Genomic DNA, 24,343 nt, shown 5'->3' with positions numbered 1-24,343 from the left:
TTCTTTGCATCTACAGGCTGTTGAGACAAGGCAGCAATGTAAATGACAGATTTTCTTCAGTTCTTCACAAAGAAAGTCTAAATTTTCTCTCTCCTCAACATTCTCTCTCATCTCCCAGTCTTTCTACAACCTTGCTCTACAGATTACAGCATCGAGATCACTAGAGGGCTGAGAAATTTCAGATTTCTTTGTTGTAAACCCTAATTTGCAGCAGAAATTAGGGCTTAGCAACAGCCTCGATAAGCGTGCAAGAAAAGGGAAGCTCCAAGACTTGGATTTAATAGGGCTAAAGCTGTTTTTAGTCAAATTCAGGTGGAGGGACTAGCAAATCAATGAATTTGGGGCATTTTCTGTCAGAGTGAAGCAATGAGGAAGCAAATGACCGTGACAAAGAGTGAACAGAGAGAGAAGAGAGAGAGAGAGAGAAAGAGACAGTGGAATGCAGAAAATCTGTAGTGAAGAATACTGTATAAGGATGCAGAATTATAAGCGGGTGCAGAGAGAATATCTTTGTATGTCTCCACCTTGAGGATCTCGATCTCCGTCAACCCTGAGAGCAATCTCCACAATCAACAGGCTGAAATCTGTGAGAGACGATATGCCAAGACTGCAGAAAACTCAGCCAATTTATAGGCTGAAAATAATGCCAATAATTGACCAAGTCGGCTGCATTAAGGGCATCTAGGGAATGATTCTTAATACCCCCTCTCAGATCCTAGACAAGGCAGAAGACGGAGGGATTTGGAATGTCAGTGAAGTAAAGCCTGGGGAAGTGCCTTTGTAAATAAATCTACAAGATTGTCTTCAGTCTTATAGTATTCCACATTGATGGTCTCATCCAAAAGCTTCTCCCGAATGAAGTGGTATTGGATCTTGATGTGCTTCATCCAAGCATGGAATACCGGATTTTGTGCCGAGGCAATGCAACTCTCATTGTCGTACCACAAAATAGTAGGACAAGTCTGGGGGCAACCAAGCTCCTCCAACAAACGTTGAAGCCACACAATCTTACATGTGGTAGAAGATGCAGCCCGATACTCTGCCTCAGTCGAAGATAGGGCTACCGTGGGCTGCTTCTTGCTACTCCAAGAGATAGCTCCAGTACCCAAGGTAAAACAATAACATGTAGTAGACCGCCGTTGGTCCACGTGGCCAGCCCAATCAGAATCACTCCAACCTACAAGAACAAGATCAGAAGCACCTGTACTTGCTGGATAGGAGATCCCAAGTCGGAGGTCCCCCTCCGAAACCGAAGTATCCTCTAAGCAACCTGCCAATGCACTTGCTGGGGTGCAGTCATGAACCCAGCCAAGAGATCTAAAGTAAAACATAGATCAACCCGTGTGTTAAGGAGCCAAATCAAAGATCCAATCAGCTGACGGTAGCGGGTAGTATCCGCCACAAGAGAATCTCCGTGTGAAGTGGCCTTCCAGTTCGGATCCATAGGAGTAGAAATAGACCAACAATCCTCCATCTCAAAAGTCACCAAGAGCTCTTGTACATATCTCTACTGAGAGATGAAAATCCCCCTCTTGAGTCTGATAAATCAAGTGGCCCAAAAAAGAAATGGAGAAGTCCTAAATCCGTCATCTGTAGGGCTGCCTTCATCTCTTTGACCTTCTGGGCATGATCACCTATAGCAATCAAGTCATCAACATACAAAACAAACAACACATAGCCACCCTCTGAAGTGTGCACATAAAGCTGCGGATCGCCCTAGAGTGCTGATAACCTAACTTGGCCTAGAGAAACGAATCAATCTTCTTGTTCCAAGCACGCAAAGCCTGCTTCAGGCCATACAAGGCCTTCTTCAACCTGTAAACCTTTCCATTTGAGAAACCAAAGCCTGGAGGCTGCTCTACATAGATATCCTCCTTCAAATCACCATTCAAGAAGGCCGACTTCACATCCAACTTAAAGACAGGCCATCTCCTATGACCAGCCAAGGCAAGAACAACACGAATAGTTGCCCTGCGAGCAGTAGGGGAAAAAGTATCATGGAAATCAACACCTGGGCACTGTGCAAAACCTTTACCAACAAGGCGAGCCTTATACTTGTCCAAAGAGCGATCACTATGATACTTGGTCTTGAAGATCCATTTGACACCAATAACCTTCTTATCAGAAGGACAAGGTACAAGGTACCAAGTGCCATTCCGCTCAATAGCCTCCAACTCAGCTTCCATCGCTTTCCGCCAATGATCAAACTGTAAAGCCTCCTTCACTGATGTAGGCTCTCTATCCTGCATAACACGGGACATCAAATAGTAGTTAGAGCAAACGAGCTCCATAGTATCTACCTGGTGCCGCCGTAAACTCCGCTTCAGATAAGGAGCCTACTTCCCAGCCATTGAATTCACCGATTGGTCCTCCGTTGACGGCCATAAACTTCAGTAGATGAAGATTGCCAAGGTGAGATTCGGCCTCCTCCTCGTTGGGACTGTGACATGCTCCAAGATTCCAGGATTGGGGGGGTCCGTGAGAAGTAGCAACCTCACGCTATGTCTTCGGGATGTGAACATAAGCATCACACCCTAAAAACCCTGAAATAAGAAACATCAGGCTTTGACCCAAAGTATGTCTCAAAAGGAGTCATATCAACAACAACAGAAGTAGGGGAACGATTAAGGATGTGAACTGATGTAGCCACAGCCTCGGCCCATAGACACCGAGGTATCTGATGATGCTCCATGGCCATCTCGATCACACTGCGATTCTTCTGCTCCAAAATGCCATTCTCATGAGGGGTGTTTGTAATGGCAAACTCTCGGTGTATGCCACGATCTACACAAAACCAAGCAAACTCATTAGAAATAAGTTTTTTGCCCTTATCCGATCGTAAGGTCTTCAGCTGCCGCCCCAATCAATTCTCCTCAAAGAGGAATCAATCTTTGAAGTTGGAAAAAGCCTCCGACTTCAGCTTCAAGAAATAGGCCCATGTCATCCTGTTGTAATCATCTACGATGAGCATGAAATACAAACTCCCTCGAAGGGATTCCGTCCTCATCGGTCCACAAAGATCGCTGGAAACAAACTCCAAGGGCGTTGAAGACCACCTCGAAGCCTTACTGGGAACAATATCACAAGTCTGCTTCCCACGGATACAGGATACACAAGGCTACTAACTCACCACAATATCCAGCAAACCTCGAACAAACTGGTCTTTAGACGTCTTCCAAGGTATTCATAATTGAGGTGACCAAACCGGGCATGCCAAAGCTCAAATGGAGGAAAGCAGCTGATGAGGGAGCAACCACAGCTCTGGAATCCTTTGAAGATTTTTCCTTCTCCTTCTCCTTCTTCTCCTTGTCGGGGCAATCCTTCTTCCAGTGACATGTTTTGCCACAAATGTGACAAGTAGACTCCTAGTCTTTGTCCTTCTTAGATTTGTCGTCCTTATTTTGGTCCTTCCCCTTCTTCTGAGAGGATTGACCAACCAAAGCCTCCGATTTCGAGATATTGGTTCCTTCCAGTTGCTTCTCTTGGCCCAAGACCATAGGAACCAACTCTTCCCACACCGAAGAGTCTCAGACCACCCTGAAGCAATCAAGGCGGACTAAAAACCACTTAAGCGAGACAGTAACTGTGAAAGAAGAGTTATCACCATGTCTTCGGAAATGATCACCTTTCCTGCCTTTTGAGCCTATATCTGAAGCTGCCTTAGCTTGTTAATATGCTCCCGCATGAATGATGACTTGTTGACACTCATAGTCCTCATTCGCATTTCCAAAGAAACTTGCTTCATGATGGTCATCCAATTATACATCTAATCAAACTCCAACCATATCTTCCTAGCCACCATCAAATGCTCTATATGAGAGATAACAGTTGTAGTACATGAGAGAAATAAAATGAGTGAATGCGAGCATTGAGTTTATCCCAATGTGCCTAAGCCTTTGCCAACTTCACCTTCTCACTGAAAGAGAGTATGGACTTGTCTCACAAAGAGGGACCATTGATAGCCTCTGTAACGAGCTCTGCCAAATCATAGGACTCCAATATAAGAAGCATCATGACCCGCTAGATGCGGCAGTTCTCACCATGGAGCTTTTGATCTGAAGGAAGAGCCAGTAGAACGGGCACCTTCCAGTCAATGATCGCTTGAAACTCTGTCTCGGTCTCAGAAGACATCTTCATCTACAATGCTTGCACAAAACACAAAGAGAAGCCCCCTCTGACTATGAAAATACAGTCTGCTAGTGCTGAGGTTCGCTCAACTGTTCCTTCTTCACCCATCGGAGGCGATGAGAAGGTAAAATCTGCACTTGAAGGCCAAAAACGCAGCCTTCTTCCTTCTCTAACAGCAAAAACAGCAGCAACTTCAACAAATCTTCTCTTTTCTCGCACACCCACGCTCGCCTCAGCCTTGTTCTCATACGCAACCCACCTACTCACACTTGAACGCTGAAAACACAATCTTGTGTCACGTTGGAAAACTTCTCTTCGGATAGGTCCACCTTAGGTCAGTCCTTCAATGCTCTAATACCATGTCAGAGTGAAGCAATGGGGAAGCGAATGACTGTGACAAAGAGTGAATAGAGAGAGAAGAGAGAGAGAGAGAGAGAAAGAGACAATGAAACGTACAAAATCTGCAGTGAAGAATACTGTATAAGGAGGCAAAATTATACGCGAGTGCAGAGAGAATATCTGCGTATGTCTCCACCTTGAGGATCTCGATTTCCGTTAGCCTCAAGAGCAATCTCCACAATCAGCATGCTGAAATCTGTGAGAGACAATATGCCAAGACTACTGGAAACAAAGCGAATTTATAGGCTGGAAATAATGCCACTAATTGACCAAGTCGGTTGCATTAAATACAGCCAACAGATGCAATCCAACTACTGCCACGTGGCAGTCTCGACATGGCACAAATTCACATGGCATCCAGGGAACGACTCTTAATATTTTCCATCTCCATCAAAGCAGGTGAAGGCCAATTGACTGCCCGAATCAAGGGGCAAATCTAATTGAAGACTTGCTGGTCATTTTGAACAACAAGGGGAGTTGGAATACCGAAACGCATTTGGAGAATCCCATTGTACATCAACTTCATCTTCAATTAAGCTACATAAATAGTGAAAGGGGCGCCAATTTTGGGGCCAACGGGTGTCCAATGTCCAAGATTATATGGTAAAGTGTGCATTTCAATTTTGTGAATTTTTTCATTGCTGTAAATAGTACTTAAATAGGTTATTTACCACCCTATCCAAGGAGAAAGGCTGGTTTCATCGTTCCATTGCCGAGATACCACTCAATCCCTTGATTTGATGGACTCAACACACCTAATTGCAAGCCAAAGCTTTGTGCTAGTGCTGATTTCTACTCTCAACTGAGAAATTGCAACAATATGTATTCATGTAGTAAGATGGACTCAAGCAGTGATGATGTCTCTCAATATGAACATTCACATGGGAATGAAGGAAATGCAATGCCTGACCTTGGACAAGGCTCAGACCATGGATAGCAAGCTGAAAATGTTGTTCCTGGGCAAGATGCACAGCCTTCAATGCATAAGGAGATTGATGACCAGCAAAGTGAAGAGGAATTTGATGACCAGTTCAAGAATCGAATGACGACAGCAGTAAATCTCTTTGTTGAATTGGCAAAGGATCCTCAATTTACTTGATTTTTTAAATGCTCCAAAGAAGGACAGCAAAGGCAAGAAAAAGAAGACGTCTTTAAAATCTTCGGGACAACAAGATGCACCGAAGATAATGCCAAACCCTTTATTTGAAGCTCCCAACAATGCTAATGAAATAAAACAATTGGTACCTACGGGGCAAGGAATGCAAATACAAGGCCATCATAGAAGTGTCAATCCAATGGATTGATTTTGGACAGTCGGGCATACATGCTATGATAGGACAGCTAGGATATTTTTGTGAAAGCATGATTTTTCAAACTATGGTTGGACAAGGACCGCATACGGGAATGTATGGCACAAATCCCTATGGTATGCAACAACCAATGCATGGTGTGCAAGGCCCAATGTATTCGGGTATAGCTAGAAATATGAAAAAGCCTATGTAGAGCAGCATTGGCTTGATGCCTAGGGCACAAAGTAGCATGTTTGGTATTGAATCTGCACCCCCAAATGCTTATAAGGCTCAAGGAATGAATGTTGGTCATGCAAATGCTCTGTTTGGTGTTGGTTCTGATGTAAATTCAACAAATGCACCCTTTCCGCAGCAGAGTGTGTATAACAACTTAACACCCAAAGAGGCAGCAAAATACTATGATGAGGGTGGAAAAGTAGTGAAGTTTGAGTCCTTCAGTGGTGTACAAGATAGACTGAAAGCTTTGACATTGATTCAGTAATTTGATGCAGCCTATTCAAGGGGGAACTTCAAGTAGTCCTCGAAGATTTGAAAGGTAGCCACTTCCTTGAAAGGAAATGTATTACAATGGTGGTCCACTCTTTTGATGCAAGGTAGAGCATCGTCAACGTGGATACAATTCAAGCAAATCTTTGCATCAAATTGGTTAACAAGTATCTTTGAGGTGGACATCATGACAGCTTGGAATAAGTTGGATACTAAGAAATGTAAGAATTTGAAGCAATATAATAAGAAGTTTTGGAATGCATTGCTGTGTATTTCTTATTGCCATGTACCCCTTCATGAGCAAGTGGAAAAATATGTTTGTGGGCTCCCCAAAGCAATCATGGATTTTTGCATTAAATCCACCGTGTCTAACATGTCTCAACTCATAAAGACTACTGCGATCCTTTGTTGTATGGGAAGGATTTGGGCTTCCTAGAGAGTGGGAAAAAGTCGAATAAAAAGTTATTTAAGACCGGAAAAAAGCGGGCATATCTAAAAAACAATCTAAAAAGTGGCCAAAACAATAAAGAAAGAGCTCGAAAACATTGGCACGACATAGGGAATTGATGGCTGCCAATAAATGTTTTATTTGGGAACAAGAGGGTCACATTGCAAGTGATTGTCCCAATAGACAGTAAGCTAGAAAATCAAAAAATCAAAAAATCAGGGAGATTCTAAAGAAAAAAAGCCCAAAACATCAGTGGGATTGGTGCCCAATATTGTTAGTGATCAGCCCAATGATGATACTACTGAGTTGTGCAAAGCAAAGGGCAAAATTAGGGATCAGTATACATTGATTTTCTTTGATAATGGTGCATGAGCCAACTTCATCTCTATTGACATGGCCGCTCATCTAGGCATCATAGAGGATGAGATGAAACCCATGGGAAAAGTTGGAATGGCATATAAAGGCCATGCAGAGCCCGTCACACCACTCATTGAAAAGCTTCAATTGCATATACAAGGATATGTGGATAGCAAAGAGTTCTTCATTGCTCCACTTAAGAGATGTGATGTATTACTTGGTATGCCATGGTGTCACCGTATGAATGCAGTAATTGGTTCTCATGCAAAAAAGATCACTATTCAGCATAAGGGAAAGGTACTCACACTTGATGTAAAGTTGAAAAGTGAATCTGTTCCTATTGTATCTTCAGCTGTCATTTCTAAAGTAATGAAAAATCATCTTTCAACGTACTTGGTTTTTACTAAGGATAAATATGATAGTAAGAATGTTGGAAACATGTCTAAGTAAAAGAAGGATCGTATGTCATTTCTAAAAATGTATGTTGATTGCTTCTCTCAGTCACTTCCAAGATAGCTACCACTTGAAATGCCAAAAGATCATGGAACATATCTTATCCTTGGAAGTAGCGCATCTAATAAGCCACCCTATAGAGTCTGTGCGGCCCAACATGAGAAGATTATGAGTTTGGTAAATGAGCTGTTAGAAAAAGGGCTGATTCAGACCAACTCATCTCTTTTTTGTTCTCCAGTGCTTTTGGTACAGAAAAAGGATGGTTCATGGCATATGTGCATTGATTATCGTGCTCTGAACAAGATCACAAAAGAGAATCACTTTGCAATTCCTCAGATTGATGATATTATGGATAAATTGCAAGGGACAGCCATATTTAGCCATATAGATTTGAAAAGTGGCTATCATTAGATACACATTAGACCGAAAGATGCGCCTAAGACAGCTTTTAGAACATTGTCATATCCTCTGCAAATATTTTCTGACCAATAGATGCAACTTGCAAGCTCATCCCATTTGTCCTCCATTTGGTTGATGCGCTCTTGCATAGAAGGAGAATCATCAACTTAGAGCATCTGAAGCTTCTTCTCGAAAGGTGATGTCATAGGCAATGGTCTTGTAGAATCAATGCAAGGATCCTCCATTGGACAAGGACCAAGGGTGGTAACAAAATTCCAAATATCAAAGGTATCAACGATGCACTCCACTTTAGCGAACCAAAGGGAGTAGTCCAACCCATCAAGTCAATCCTCTTTTGGTAAGAAAGGAAGCAAAGACACCTGAACAAGAGGTATCATCATGGCAATGCAAGGGCCAAAAGCATGGGCCCTACAAGAAACACGGAGAGAAGCACGAGGGGGAGAAGGGGGGTCCAATCTTCTCAATCTAACAGAGGGAGAACAAGGCTCTAAATGTTGATCTTTGCATTGCTCTTCGCAATGGTCTGATAGGTGTGACTGCCTATCACAAGATTCAAGAAGAATGGAGAAGCTCCTCTCCGGAATCACCAAAAGCATTTAATCAGTAGTAATCCAACTTTGAAAACCTGCAAATACACTAGGAAAATTTGCATTTGGGCATCGCGATGCCCGAATGGAGGAAGAATTAGCTACACCTTGCAAAAGGAAGTCATACTTGTCTTGCACACTTCATAGAAGGCTCAAACAATGCAGAAAATCTTCATTCTTCACAACAAATCTGCTCCAAACAACAAGGTAAGTACAGCCTTCTCTTCATAGAATCTCAAAGTCCTTACTTTGGCTCTAATACCATGTGAGATTGTGCAACAATGAGAAAACGTAAACACAGAGAGATGAGGGAAGAAAAGACTGCACTGGAAGAAAATCTGCATTAAACTCTCAAAGATTACTGAATACAAGGAGGACTGATCAATCCTTCCACACAGCCCAAGGCATCAGTAAGGGCACCAGATCAGGCTGATGACAAATGGCAGCACTGAAGACAAAGGAAAGTCCTGAACATTAGAGTGAGCTGAAACCTGCAAGACAGAATGACCAGCCAGCTGAGGGGGTAGGCTATGTATAGCCAAGAACAACCAAATCTCCCCAACCTGCTCCAAGAGCCCTAATTATGCTGGCTGAACAGCATAAAAGCAATAGAATGATGCTGGCAAAAACAATCAACAGGCCACCCGTAATAAACACAGGCTGCCCACCCCACTGGCCACTGAAAAAGAAATGCAGGCTGGAAGTTAACCTCGGCCAGTGTGGACACATCTAAAACCTGAATGAAAGAGCTGCCTCCTCCATCAGAACACGTGATAAACGGAATGTCAGAGCTCCTATTGTCCCGTTTGACTCGGCTGAGGCTCACAGGCAAGAGATGCTTTTTTGTACAATTTTGCTTGTGTTTACATACAACACAAAACAATGCAGGCTGTAATAACCAGCCAAGCTATATAATTTCCCACAACCATCAATGGCATCTTCTTCGCAAGCAAGCTGGATATGGCAAAGCTCACTTAAAGACTTGTCACAGTGGATGAAGTGAATGTTGAGTGCCCTAGCCATGGTGGAGCCCCTTCACATGGTCTCTAAAGGGATGCTAGTGCCTTCGTGTGGTTTTCAAATGTTATTTCAGTTTCTTAAAATGTACATTTTAAAATGCCATTCCCTCCCATTCTTGGATGGGGCCTCCCCATCCCTATGTTATTCGCCATTCCTGTTCCCCATTCCTGGTAGCTATGGAAAGACAGCTTCTATAATACATGATAGTAACAGTGTTTGGCCCCTAACTGAATAGTAACTGCCTAGAGCCAATTCCATATAGCAAGATGCACACGTGTTTGGAAAACTTGTAACATACATGACAATATAGAAATCATGATAATAAGGACTTTATAGTGGCTAGAATCATACCTGCATTTCTTTCACATCATCTCCTTCTGCACCCCTCTTTAAAGTTTTGGCAGTGCTCTTTGAATCTTTTTTTGAAGAAATTGCAGGCTCGGCCTTCACTTCTGGCTTAGCGCTTCCAGGCGGCACAGCAGAGCTCTTTGAGCCTGTGTTCAAAGAAATTGAGGGATGTTCCTTTAATTCTCATCTAGTGGATCCAGACTCCATGGCAGTTGTACGTTCAATCAATGGAGTCAATGGCAGTCTCTCACCATGTCCCGTAGCTGCAAACTGCGAGGATAGGTCAGCTCTAGGAGTACTGATATTAGCAGCAGGTGACACAGCACTCGGTATTTGAGCTGGGTTCACAAAGCCACCAGTTTCAATGATGCTGCTTGTTTTCAAGGACTGCAAAAGACTTGTCAAAGTCATGATGAGATCAGGACTGGCCCTGTCTTTGAGCTTCTCGTCTGCTATTTGCATTTCTAGCCTTGCAATTTCCTTTTTCAACAGAGTTATCTCCTCTTCATAAGCAGCAGATTGTTTTAGTAGAGCCTCACGCTCCTTGTTCCATCTAGCTTCCTCATGATACCACCTTTCCTCCTCTCGTAACCATCTCTTCTCTTCTCTTAACCAGCGAGCTTCCTCCCTCTCCCATCTTTCCTCCTCATTAAGTACTCCCATGGTAATAGATGTTGAAGAGGCCTTTGAAGTACCAGAAAGTTGTTTACAAAAGTAATAGAATGTTGGATGATCAAAAAAATCACTTTTCAAAAAACCAAGATTGGCACCAATTTTTCTTCCACCCCTACTTGGTGCCAGTAATGACTGATGCTGATAGATGAGTGGGGAGTGAAGACCATTGCTTTGAGTGAATGACATTTTTCCTATAAGCAAAACAAGTATATTAGCCCTTTGGACAAAATTGAAACTTTTAAAATCAAAAAAATGTAACAAGTGCAGAGCAGTAAATGCAATAGATATGTTAATTTAGAATATTGCAATAATCACTAAATTGGATAGAGAACTGCTTCTTCAGTTTGTATGGTACAGTGTTTCCTTCCTGTTTGTAGCTGACTTTTGAAGGATAAAACAGCCTATTTTTGTTGGAAACATGCAGAAATGTAGCATGGGAATATTCAAAATAGAAATTTGTGATTACAAGTCACACTCAGATATTCAAGCAATTGAAAGCACAGCACAATTTATCCCAACTGTAAAGAATCGATTACAAAGATCCAATAACAACAAAGAGATAATGATTACATATTTGGGAAATACCTGGGGAGTTGACTTACCTAGTATTAGATCCATCTCACAATCCAACAACATATGTAATGCACAAGAAGACTAGTGCTCCCCTTCGGAAGTGACTGCACATCGTGAGGTTTTTTCTTGATGGTCTCAGTGGGTCCAAGGACAGGACAGTGACACGTGGACTAACCACAGCACGAGTGTTTGTGTGCAAAGCTTTAATGACCACTCTAATACAAGATTAAGATTGGCATAGAGTGGGCTATGTATGAGATCAGAGTTTACAAGCTAGAAGACATAAATAGAGAGCAGCCATTGTAGAACCTGAAATCAATATTGAATGTTGTCTTCAGAGCAGCTCACAGCCATACATGGACACAAGCTTTTGTACAGGAGAGGGGTGAAGAGAAACAATTCACAACTGATAGCTAATGGCCCACATTAGGTTTATATTTAATTCAGTCACAGCTGAATCTGCTTTGAATGAAAAAGAGGTCGTGCAGTTTTTAAATAGTATCTTCCCAAAAAGAAGAGATTTTGGCCATGTCCCAGTTAGAAAAGTTGGTAGCCTCATCAAAATGATCAGATCTGTACTAAGTTTATGTATTTAATGAACCTTCACTTTTCAGTTGTGCCATGGAATCCATAGTCAGACGGGACTCAAGGGACATTGGGATGCCATTCCAAAATGCAGGACCCAACCCAAACACAATCTAGGGTGAGGGCATTCCCATGCAAGGTCCTGTCACAACAGGACACGTTCCACGACAGGGCAGGACAGGGTGTACTTTTTATCATCATCCATTTGCATCTTGATGATCGTGATCGTAAAAGAGCACTTGGCAAAAAAGTGAACAATTCCCCTACAAGGGTACAGTTCAAGTGGTACCATTGCATAGCATTTTGCTTGAGCATAACATTCTGTATTCCCCCTTGTATTACCCCATGCATTGGCATTCTATTTTTCTATATTTATTTATCCCTTTTCCTTCTTCAGCAAGTAGTTGACTTGGATCTACCATATTCATGGCAGCTTATATGGCAATCTCCATGACAAGATCTAACAACATTACACATTTATCTCCAAATTTTCTTTGTCAATACCCACAAGTGGTTGGGATAGCTCTCTGTTTTATAGGAATCTAACCATTCCTTATTTCCCCCATGGGCACAAATACTTACCCCCCCCCCCCAAAAAAAAAAAACCATTTCATTGCCTTTGCAAGTCCTAGCAGGCCATGTTGAGCTAAAAATGCACTAGCTTGACATAAACAACCCCAAAACATACTTAATTAATGAAGAAGACCTCTTATTTTAAAAAGAAATGCAATCCTAGAGAGTTACTATGTCCCACATGCAAAACCGTAACTTGGGTGCCCCAAACTTTCTGTAAATATGCATGCAGCCCACCACTCTACCAAAATCTTGTTTTTGCATGTTTCAAGAGCCATAACTCTGCTGCCCACACCCCATTCGCGGAGGACATCACAATCAGAGCTTCCACCAGCCATCTACTACCATTTGGTGCCTGATTGATTCCAACCTTCCTCGCATGTTTGTTGTTGTTGCCAGGTCCCAAGATCTATCGCCTATAGTTGGGTGTTGTCGCCTACAATTGGATGATGTCGCCCTCTGTTGGCAACTATCGACAAGATCTTCTCTCTCCTCTGAATGCTGCATTTTGGTTTTCTGGCTGCCGCCTTGACATTCTCTCACCACTTTTTGTTGCATTTGCACCTAATAGCTATTGTGCAGATTTTCTCTCTCCTCAAGTACCTACGTTTTTGGTCTTTCTCTCTCTTGCATTGCCATCTACATCAAATCCAACCTTCCTTGGTTATGTTTGATGGTATTTGACACTCGGATGCTACTTTTGCTGCAATTCAGGATCCGTTCAAAGTACAACACACTCTACAACTCGTAACCTCTCCCTTTATCCCAGAGATACAAGAGTTCGAGGTTCAATATTCATTGCATAGTGTGTTTGTTGCACGAGCACTATATATTCATTATTCATACACTTTATTATTCATTGTGTTCACTATCTCTGAGTTACTCTAACCCTAACCCTAACTGTGTTCTAACTTTATTAGTCTGTGCTTTGTCGTACGACTGGTTTTATGCTTTTTGTGTTTAGAGCATTTCTTCACAGGCCATCGGGCAACATACGAGCACTTTTGTCCAATACCTTACCACTCTAATATGAGAATTGTCCACAACTAGAGGAGTGGAAGTGTTACTTCCATGTTCAGCATCAAGAAATACTCCAAACCTCTGCTTTGCTAAACGTGACTGAGCCCAAACCAAAGTCGGCTCTAACTGAAAGGCATCTCGGTAAAGTTGCAACAACTAAGGATAGTCTACTTAGTTATCCTCTTCCATCCACTTTGCATCTATTGATAAAACAATGTTGAAGCTTCACCAAACAGCATATGGAAACTTTACCTCTAACTTTACTTCCCTCCAACCACCACTAAGTTGTGTAGGCTTTTCTTTCCCTCAAGCATTGTGATGCTTTATACTTTCACACTGCTGCAATTCCAACTTAGCTAATTTGCAACATTGCATCCAGTTGACTAGCCCCTCATGTGTGCCTAACATGCTAGGAGCACCAAATGCATTGGGAAACATTCTTGTTTGCATACTTTGGACCATTACAATGTGATTGTGCATGGGAATTTGCATATTACCAGCCATACTAAGATATATTTTTCCATACATTGCATGCATTACTAGCTGCATTTTTCCTCATAACCAGCACTATACGAAGCATTTGCATAACCAGCATTGATACCATGAGTCCAAACACAATGGGCTGCATATTATTGTCAAACTTGCCACTTTGTGCCCCAACCATCATGCCGACATTGTTATACATGGGGTTATGCATATTACCAGCCATACCTCAATACATCGGGCCTTGCATACCATGCATTGGTAGCTGCATATGACAAGGAGTTGTGTCATAGATCCCTGTATGCGGTCCCTAACCTACCATAGCATGAAAACTAGTGCCAACACCAAAGTAACATGACTGCCGCATAATTACATAAATGTCCTACTCTCCAAAAAACATTGAATTGGCACTTCCAAGTTGGCCTTGCATATGCATCAATTGCCCCACTAGCATCATTTGCTTGTGCTCACTGCACACATTTGGAACATCATGTTGTTATATTGGCACTTCCTTCAATGCATCTTGTTGTCCTGAATCTCTTGAAAGACAAATTCCTCTTCTTGTCTTTACTACCCTCCTTTAAGGAATTCAAAAAGTGCATAAATTGAGGATAATTTGCCAATTACACAAACATTTTAGCTACTTTCATCAGCTGATCTTTAAAATAGCCATCAAATTCCTCTTACTCTTGCTAGTCGTCAACTTTTGAAGGCCTAGAAGGACCCATATTTTGGTCTAAACCAACATTATCAGCTTGTTGTCCAAGCCAGGTACCTTGTCCAAGATCAAGCACTACATTTTTCCCAACACTTGGGAATTTTCAGATTGAGAGACATCATCCCTACTTGATCCTATCTCACTATTTGAAGACATTCTCGTTGTAATGCTCAAATGAATACAATTTGAACACTAGAGCAAAGCTTCTAACCTTCAATCAGGTGCTTCAGGCCCACCAAGTCAAGACAATTGATGGTCTCCTGGCGATAGAACCATGAGACTAGTCTTTCTCCTCAAACAGGGTGATAAATAACATGATTTGATACTAATTACAACAAGCATAGAATTCACATAAACTAAAAACACACACTTTACCACTTTAATCTTGAGCAATGGACAACTTATTGGCCCCAAAACTGACACCCCTTGTGGTATTTCTTTAACTTTTATTGCAAATAGATGGAGTACAACTAAGATCCTCTCACTTGCTCTGCTAATCCAAATGGGCCTTGGTGTCATATGACCAGCAAGCCTCCAAACAAATTTACCCCTTGGTTTGCTCAAGGATTAGCCTTCATCCTACTCCTCGAAATACAAATTCAGCCCCAAATCTGATATTGGATGGCAGCTCTCCGAAATCTCCCTAAAATTCCTAATTTCAGCCGCTGAAATTCAAGTCCTAGGCGCTCAATTCTGAGCATGCATCCCAAGGTGGTTGTCAAACCTCAATTTCTTTCGTAAATTAGGATTTACAGCAAAGATTTTCTAAAATTTCCACCTACGATGACTCAAATGGCTAGATCTTGCTAAGATAACTTGAGAGATGACTAGGGGATGAGAGAGAATGCTATAGAGAGAGAAATTTCATAGTTTCATCGCAAGAAATGTTGAAAAAACTACTATTGCCTTGTTTAAACAGCCATGGAAGCTGTCACATACAACTTAGCACCTTCAGAAAGGCTGATGCCCCCTCTTGTATGTTGTCATCTACACCAAAAGAACCTTGGGCTGCTATCACTTGCTCCTAAAGGGCTCCAAACTGCTCTCACATGTTATAGGACCAATCCCTATGGCTGCAAATCACATCAGCAACCTCTCCTTGCTCTCTAGCAGCCTCCTCTCTCACAATGGCCGGAATAGACTTCCACCAACCCCTCTTTCTCTCTCTTTACACATGCATGAAATTATTGTATCTTAGCATCCATGGGTTCATATAGAACGCCTAACTATTTACACATGCATGAAGTTACACTACCTTAGCATCCATGGGTTTGTATAGAACGCCTGAGCAATGCGCGAGAACTTCGCACATTGTCTTTTATAGTGTTTCCTAAGGCATGGTCAATCTTACTACTATATTATTTTGGTTGTAGATTCAAAAAGCCCTAAACCTTGAGAGGGCTTCCCAAACCTACCCTCTTTCTAAACCTTCCCTTTTTAATTAAAACCCTCTCTGTCTCGCGTTTATTCACTCTCTCTCTCTCTCTCTCTCTCTCTCTCTCTCTCTCTCTCTCTCAACCTTGAGAGGGCTTCCCAAACCTCCCCTTTTTTATTAAAACCCTCTCTGTCTCACGTTTAATCGTTCCTCTTTCCCCCTTCCCTTTTTAATTAAGCCCACTCTCTCTGACGTATAGGCTCTCTTTTTCCTCTCCCTTTTTTAATTAAATCAAACTTTTCACAAACGTCTCTTTCTCCGTCTTTTTAAATCAAAAATCTCTCTCTCTCTCTCTCTCTCTCTCTCTCTCTCTCTCTCTCACTCTCAAAGTATCTGAAAAACTATGGTTTAAAAATTTGTAAAAAGAGTTTTAAAAACATTTAATGAAAAGAGAGGAAATTTTTAAATATCTTTTTAAAATATTTAATTAATTGACAAAGAAGAGAGAGAGAGAGAAAGAAAGAAGGAGAGATAATTATATTTATATATATATATAAGAGAGAGAGAGAGAGAAAAAAAAAACTTTTGATTTAAAAAATGCAAGAAAGAGACATTTCTGAAAAGTTTGATTTAATTAAAAAAGGGAGAGGAAAGAGAGAGAGAGAAAGACAGTCTACACGTGAGAGAGAGGAGGGTTTAATTAAAAAGGGAAGGGGGAAGAGAGAGGGAGTGATCAAATGCAAGACAAGGGGTTTTAATTAAAAAGGGAAAGTTTGGAAAGGGGATAGATTCAAGAAACCCTTTGAAAGTTCAAACCTACAAACAAAATAATATAGTAGTAAGATTCAAATGGTTAATTAGATAATTTATTTACTTAGTTTAATTTAACAAATTCAATCAAGTTAGTTAATTAGTTTCATATACCAATAAATTAATAATTAGTTGTTAGCCTCCTCCTCCTTCTTCTTCTAAGTTCTAAGTTCTTCTTCCAAGTTTCTTCTTTCCTTCTTCTTCTTCTTCCAACCTTCTTCTTCTTTATTCTTCTTCCAAGTTCCATTCTTCTTCTTCTTTTCCTTCTTCAATCTTCTTCTATATTCTTATTACTTATCCTCTTTCCAAATTCCAATTTCCCATTACCTAATCATGGCATCGGATCCATTTTGGAGGCATGCCACTCCAATCAAGGGATACAAGGACTCCGGTGGATCAAAGAAGTAGCTATGCAACTATTGTGGATTGGAGAAATCAAGCATAACACACGTGAGACCACTTGGCATGCATTCCCAACAAAGACATCATGCTTTATGCAAATGGGCTGATAGAACCTGTCATGAGAACATTTATTTTTAAAACCTCACTTAACATGTGAATTAGTTTTTTGCCACATGTTTAAGTAAATGTTGCACATGTGAGGTGTAAATGAGGTTAGAGTAAATTTACGAGCCCAATACCTGAGGAAATTACGAGATGTCAAAGGCAAAAGTTACTATGAGTTATGCAACACATGAACTTGGTGGTATCTAGTGCTAGTTGTTGCCCTAGGTCATTCATGTCGCCATAAGTGTCAGTTGATGTCGCTAGATAAGTGGCGTTTAATGGTATCTAACGCCAATCTACTAGTCAACGATGACGCTGAGGCACTCAAGAATGGAAGTTGCCTAGCCAATTTAATTATTGGCTAGTCAAATTATTTTTCAAGGAACCAAAATAATTATTAGATTAATTTTTAGTATTTAAAGACTAAAAATTAATATTTAATTACGGATAATGCTAAAAAAACCATTTGGAAAGACTGCCACTTGTCAAAAATGCCCATGCAAGTTTAAAAAACGTCTTTAGAGACTGGCGAGAGGCATGTTGAGTGGATTCAGCAAGAGAGAGGGAGGAGATGTTGGTCTAATTTGCAGCCATTGGAGGATCTTCTGAGGTAGCCAAGGGCAGGAGAAGACCAACCAACAGCAAGTGACAGCATCTACAGGCTGTTGAGATAGGGCGACAGCAATAAATGACTAATTTTATTCAGTTCTTTACGTCTACAAGCTGTTGAGACAATGCAACAACAGTAAATGACAGATTTTCTTTAATTCTTTGTGAAGAAAGTCTGAATTTTATATGTTCTCAGCATTCTCTCTCATCTCCCAGCCTTGCTCTGAAGATTACAGCATTGAGATCACCAGAGGCTGAGAAATTTCAGATTTCTCTAATATAAATCCTAATCTGCACCAGAAATTAGGGTTTAGCATTAGCCTCAAAAAGCGTACTAGAATTGGAGCTCCAAGACTTAGATTCAACAGGGCTGAAGCTCCTTTCAGTCAAATTCAAGTGGAGGGACTAGTAAATCGATGAATTTGGGGCATTTTCCATCCCCATCAAAGTGAGTGAAGGCCAATTGACTGCCCGAATCAAGGGGCAAATCAATTTGAAAACTTGTTGGTCATTTTGGACAGCAAGGAAAGTTGGAATACCAAAAGGAATTGGGAGAATCCCATTGTACATCAACTTCTTCTTCAATTAAATTAAACAAATACCAAAATGGACGCCGATTTTGGGGACAACAAGATGTCAATTGTCCAAGATTATACAGTAGAGTGTGCATTTCAGTTTTGTGAATTTGTTAACTACTGTAAATAGTGCTTAATCAAGTTATTTACCATCCTATCCGAGAAGGAAGGCTGATTTCATGGTTCCATAGTCGGGATGACCACTCAATCCCTTGATTTGGTGGGCCCAAGGTACCTAATTGCAAGACAAAGCTTTATGCTAGTGCGAATTTTTACTCTCAATTGAGAAATTACAACAATATGTCTTCATACAATGACATGGACTCAAGCAGTGATAATGCCTCTTAATATGAACATTCACATGGGAATGAAAAAAATGCAATGTCTGACCTTGGACAAGGCTCGGACCATGGACAACGAGCTGAAAATGTTGCTATTGAGCAAGATGCACGGCTTTCAGGGCATAAGGAGATTGATGACCAGATCAAGAACCCGATGAGAACAGCAGCAAATCTCTTTGCTAAATTGGCAAAGGATCCTGAATATTACCTAATTTTTGAATGCTCCAAAGAAGGACAACAAAGGTAAGAAGAAGAAGACATCTTTTACACCTTCGAGACAACAAGATACATCGAAGATGATGCCAAACCCTTCATTTAAAGCTCCCAAAGATGCTAATGAAATAAAACAGTCGGGTACCTATGGGGCAACAAATGCAAATACAAGGCCATCACGGAAGTGCCAATCCAATGGATTTTGGACAACCGAGCATGCATACTATGATGGAACAGCTGGGATATTTTGGTGGAAGCATGATTTTTCATGCTATGGTTGAACAAGGACCACATAGAGGATTTGTGGGCACTTTCTTTGATGACATGATTGTCTATTCAAAGAATAGAGGTACAGCATAAAAAACACTTGGACATTGTGTTCAATGAACTGCGTGACCATAGGCCGATTATCAATGACAAGAAAAGTGAATTCTTCTTGCATGAAATCCACTTTTGGGGCATATTGTATCGGTTGATGGTACTCACATGAACCTTGCAAAGGTTAAGGCAATACAATCATGGCCACCTTTGAGGAATGTGCATCAGATCCGCAGCTTCTTGGGTTTATGTTCTTACTACAGAAAGTATGTACGCCGGTTTGCTGAAATTGCATCTCCATTGCATGCCTAGCAGAAGAAGGATGTGCCATTTAGATGGACAGCTGTGGAAATTTCAGCATTTGAAAAGTTGAAGGAAAAGATGACTTCAAATCATGTGCTTGTGTTGCCCGATCTAAGAAAGTCATTCATAGTTCAATGTGATGCATGTGGTAAAAGCATTGGGGCTGTTCTTGTGCAGGACGGCCGAGTTGTAACTTATGAGAATCAAATTCTCCATAGTGCAAAAAAGAATTTGCAGGTCTATGAGAAAGAGCTCTTGGCTGTAATTCATATACTGTCTACGTGGAAACATTATTAGTTGGGGGGTGATTTTTCAGTGCAAACAGATCATCAAACTTTTGAGGTACTTTCTGACATAGACAAAGTTGTCAGAGAAGCATATGAGATGGGCAAATTTTCTCTCTATGTTTCATTTTCAAATTGTATATATTGATGGTAAAAAGAATATTGTGGTTGATGCACTGTCATGTAAGCCACAAATTTCAGCCGTCAACATGGTTTATCACACTAAGTTGGATGCCATGAAAGAGCAATATGTTGTTGATTCAAACTTTGCTAATGTTTATGATCAGCTTTGCAATGGCCAAAGGCATGAACACTTTGTGCTAAGAGATGGATTTCTGATAATGCATGGACGATTGTGTGTCACAAAGCAGTTAAGGCCTAGAGTTATCATTGAAAATCATGCTCCTCTGTATGCAAGGCACAGAGGTATAGATGCTATGGTCAAGGCAGTGGAGCATTTCTTTTATTGGCCAGCTTTGAGGCATGATGTAGAACAGTTTGTTAAGACATGCATAGTATGTCAAAAGGTAAAGCATGATAGGCAAAAGATGCCGGGTTTGTTGTAACATGTGCCTATTCTAGATAGGCCTTGGCAAAGCATTGCAATGGACTTTATTTTTTAGCTTCCTAAGACACCTACAAGGAATGATGGGATATCGACTATCATTTGTGGGTTTAGCATCAAGCCCATTTCATTCCGGTGAGAAAGACAAAAAAGATTGATCATATGGCACGAATGTTTTTGCAGCACATCTTTAAGTATCATGGTATGCCAAAGTCTATCATTAGTGATCGCGACCCCTGGATGACTAGTTTATTTTGGAAGGGGTTGTTTGAGAAGAAGGCTAAGGGATCTCGAGTACTAACAAAGTAAACCCTAGGGAAGCGCCTTAGTAAACAAGTCTGCAAGATTGTCCTATGTCTTGCAATAGACTAGGAAAATGGCCTCATCCAGAATCTTCTTCCGAATGAAATGGTACATGATCTCAATATGCTTTGTTCGAGCATGAAACACATGATTCCTCGCCAAGGCAATGCAACTCTCATTGTCGCATTGCAGAACAATAGGACCTGTCGGCAAGAAGCCAAGCTCCTCCAAGAGCCAACAAAGCCACATTGTCTCACATGTAGTAGAAGACACCACCCGATACTCCACCTCAATCGAAGAGAGAGCAACCATGGGTTGCTTCTTGCTGCTCCCGAAACAACACCAGCACCCAAGGTAAAACAATAGCCTATCATGGACCTCCAATGATCCACATTACCAACCCAATCTGAATCACTCCATCTTGTAAGTACCAAGTCTGTAGCACATGTACAAGCAGGATAATAGATCCCAAGCTCAAGAGTTCCCCGTAGGAACTGCAAAATTCTCTGGACAGTCTGTCAATGCACCATCTTGGGTTCACTCATAAACCTAGCCAGCACACCTACAACATAACATAAGTCAAGAAGCCAGATCAAGGAGCCAACCAACTGCCTATAACAGGTAGCATCTGCCAAAGGAGAAGCGGAATGGACTATGGCCTTCCAATTGGGGTCCATAGGAGACAAAAGAGACTTGCATCCCTCCAACTCACACGTAGCCGAGAACTCTTGTACATACCGCTACTGGGAAACAAAGATTGCCCTTGGAGTCTGATAGATCTCATGACCTAGAAAGAAGTGAAGAAGTCCCATATCCGTCATCTCAAACTTCTCATGAAGTGTTGCCTTCATCTGCTCAACCATTTGAGTATGGTCACCTGTCACAATCAAGTCATCCACATAAAGGACAAACAACACACGACCTCCACTGGAGGTATGTACATACAACTGGGGGTTAGCTTTGGAACGCAGATACCGTAATTTCTTCTAGAGAAAAGAGTCAATCTTCTCATTCCAAGCACGAGGAGCTTGCTTAAGGCTATAGAGAGCCTTAAGCATCCTATATAGCTTACCATTAGAAGAACCAAAGCCAAGAGGCCGCTCAACATAAATCTCCTCCTTCAACTCCCCATTCAAAAAGGCAAACTTCACATCCAGCTGATACCGGCCATCTCCTATGGCTAGCCAAGGTAAGAACTACGCAAATAGTAGCCATCCAAGCTGTAGGGGCAAAAGTATCATGGAAATCAATGCCTGGGCACTGAGCAAAACCTTTAGCAACAAGGCAAGCCTTGTGCTTGTCCAATGTGCCATCACTGCAGTACTTGGTCTTAAAGACCCATTTGACTCCAATGGTTTTCTTATAAGCAGGCTTCGGCACAAGATACTAAGTGTCATTCCTCTCAATCGACTCTAGCTCTTGCTCCATTGCTTTATGCCAATGATCATGATGTAAAGCCTCCTATACAAAAGTGGGCTCATGATCCTGCATGACACGAGTCATCAAACAGCAATTAGTGTAAACAAGCTCAGTGTGGTGTGCTTGCCCATAAACACTAAGGTGTCTGACGATGCTCCATCATGGTATGTGCCGTCTCAATCACACTGTAATTCTTCTGCTCCAAGATGCCATTCTCTTGAGAGGGGTTTGTATTGGCAAACTCCTGGTGAATACCACCATCTGCACAAAAACGAGAGAACTCATTAGAAACAAATTCTCTGCCCTTATCCAATGGTAAGGTCTTCATCTTCCGGCCCGATCGGTTCTCCTCAAAGAGCAACCAATCCTTAAAGTTGGAGAAAGCCTCCGACTTCAACTTCAAGAAATAAGCCCATGTCATCCTGCTGTAATCATCCACAATTAGCATGAAATATAAGCTACCTCAAAGGGACTCCGTCCTCATCAATCCACAAAGATCAGTAGAAACAAGCTCCAAGGGTGCGGAAGATTGCCTCCAAGCCTTATTGGGAACAACATTACGAGTCTCCCATGCATGCAAGATACACAAAGCTACTGGCTCACCACAATATCCGACAAACCTCGAACAAGCTGTCCCTTTGACACCTTCCGAAGGTAATCATAATTGAGGTTGCAAACAGAGCATGCCAAAGCTCGGACTGAGTTTGAGAGGTACGAAGAAGAGAAGTCAAGGCAGAAGAAGACCGCAACTTGTAGACTCCATTCTCCTCATAACCTGAAGAAAGAACCTGACTCGATCCAGGATCAAGAATCCAAAAAGTCTCCTCATCAAATTCAACCGAAAGACTGAGGGCACAAATCTTGTGTACCGAAAGGAGATGGTACCCCAAAGTCGGCACATAAAGTACATTGGACGTATGGGCAATGGTGGCCTGGAATCTTTTTGCTTTGGTATCGGGTCTTCACATTAATACTCAGAAATCCACCCTTCTCTCCTGTACGGAGAATGATCTGCAAGCCTTGGCCTGGAATGGAATTGTGATCACAAGGGGTAATATAACCAGACACTTGGGATATCCTAATGGTGTGGAGGTTGCTCCCCGAGCCTTGCTGGATTGGATGGCCTCCTGAATTCATGACAGGTTCATGTACTGGAAATCCCAGAGTTGGCCACTACATGTTAGACTAAAAGTGGCTCAATGCATTATGATCGATATGATCTCATTCTTTCTACCATTGCTTCCTTGGACTAAGAAGTCCATTTTGGATTTGGTTCAATCTATCAAATTTATGCTCTCGAAAAATAAATGCAATCGTTTGGGGCAGGTATGGATCTCCTGGCAGCATGTGATCACTCCGAAAAGGATGGGGGGTGCAACTTTGCTAGATGTCAATTTGCATATGGCCACTTTGAGGCTATCCCTATTGCAGAGTCTATGTATTCAGTGTCATCCTTGGTCAGACATTGCCAAATTCTTCATAGGAAAGACTGGCATCTCTCATGGTAGCACGGTTATTCATTCTTCTTGGTGGCATGCGCTTAATTCTACAAGCCCTTTAAAGGTCTCCCAATCTTTTCTCCTTTCTCATTTGATAGCTTCTTGGCAAGAGATGCTTCATTTTGCAGTTTGGGAATAATCGTAAAGAGGAAAATTCGCTACAATGAGAAATTTTGACTTCCTCAAGGTTGTTGGATTGGCCACAAAAAGATTTGCAGCGACACAAGTTCAATCGGATGTCTAGGTTGGGGTTGAAGACAGTCCGTGATGGTGTTATTCCTGGGCAGCCCCGTCTTTATTCCTTTAGGCGTATTCGTCAGTACTTTAGGGTGCCTCGTGGATACAGGGACATTTGGTCGTCCATACAGGACAGTCTTCAAAGGTTTTTTCCTTTGCCTGTGTTACAGCCGCTGGAGCCTTCGCATGACTGGATGTTTGTGCTTCCTGATGATTTTGGAAAAAGGTCAGCTAATCAAATATATCATCAGATGGTGGAAGCCAAGAGATGGGTCATGGGGAAAGTAAATAGGCTATGGCATCATAGGGACAGTAAAAAGAAGTGGCGGGAAAGATTTGTCTAGCTTTGGAAGTCTAATGTCCTATATCAAGGAAAAGTGTTCATGTGGCGGTTGCTCATTG

The 24,343-nt window shown here is 41.6% G+C and overlaps 1 protein-coding gene across 1 annotated transcript in view; it reads right to left on the bottom strand.

Moving 5' to 3' along the window:
- Positions 1 to 24,343, bottom strand: part of PTAC5 (plastid transcriptionally active 5) — a 96,309-nt gene that overhangs the window by 41,375 nt on the left and 30,591 nt on the right. The window contains exons 3-4 of the mRNA XM_087690923.1: positions 10,208 to 10,822; positions 9,960 to 10,102 (exon numbers count right to left, since the gene is read on the bottom strand). Of these exons, the coding sequence (XP_087547049.1) occupies positions 9,960 to 10,102; positions 10,208 to 10,817 (753 nt within the window). The 5' untranslated portion in view covers positions 10,818 to 10,822. The remainder of the gene's footprint in view (positions 1 to 9,959; positions 10,103 to 10,207; positions 10,823 to 24,343) is intronic.

Source organism: Lygodium microphyllum, chromosome 13, assembly GCF_053477565.2.
Source record: "Lygodium microphyllum isolate KBCC chromosome 13, Lygodium_microphyllum_v1.1.10, whole genome shotgun sequence".
Lineage (NCBI taxonomy): Eukaryota > Viridiplantae > Streptophyta > Polypodiopsida > Schizaeales > Lygodiaceae > Lygodium > Lygodium microphyllum.
This window is presented reverse-complemented; position numbering and strand designations above follow the sequence as displayed.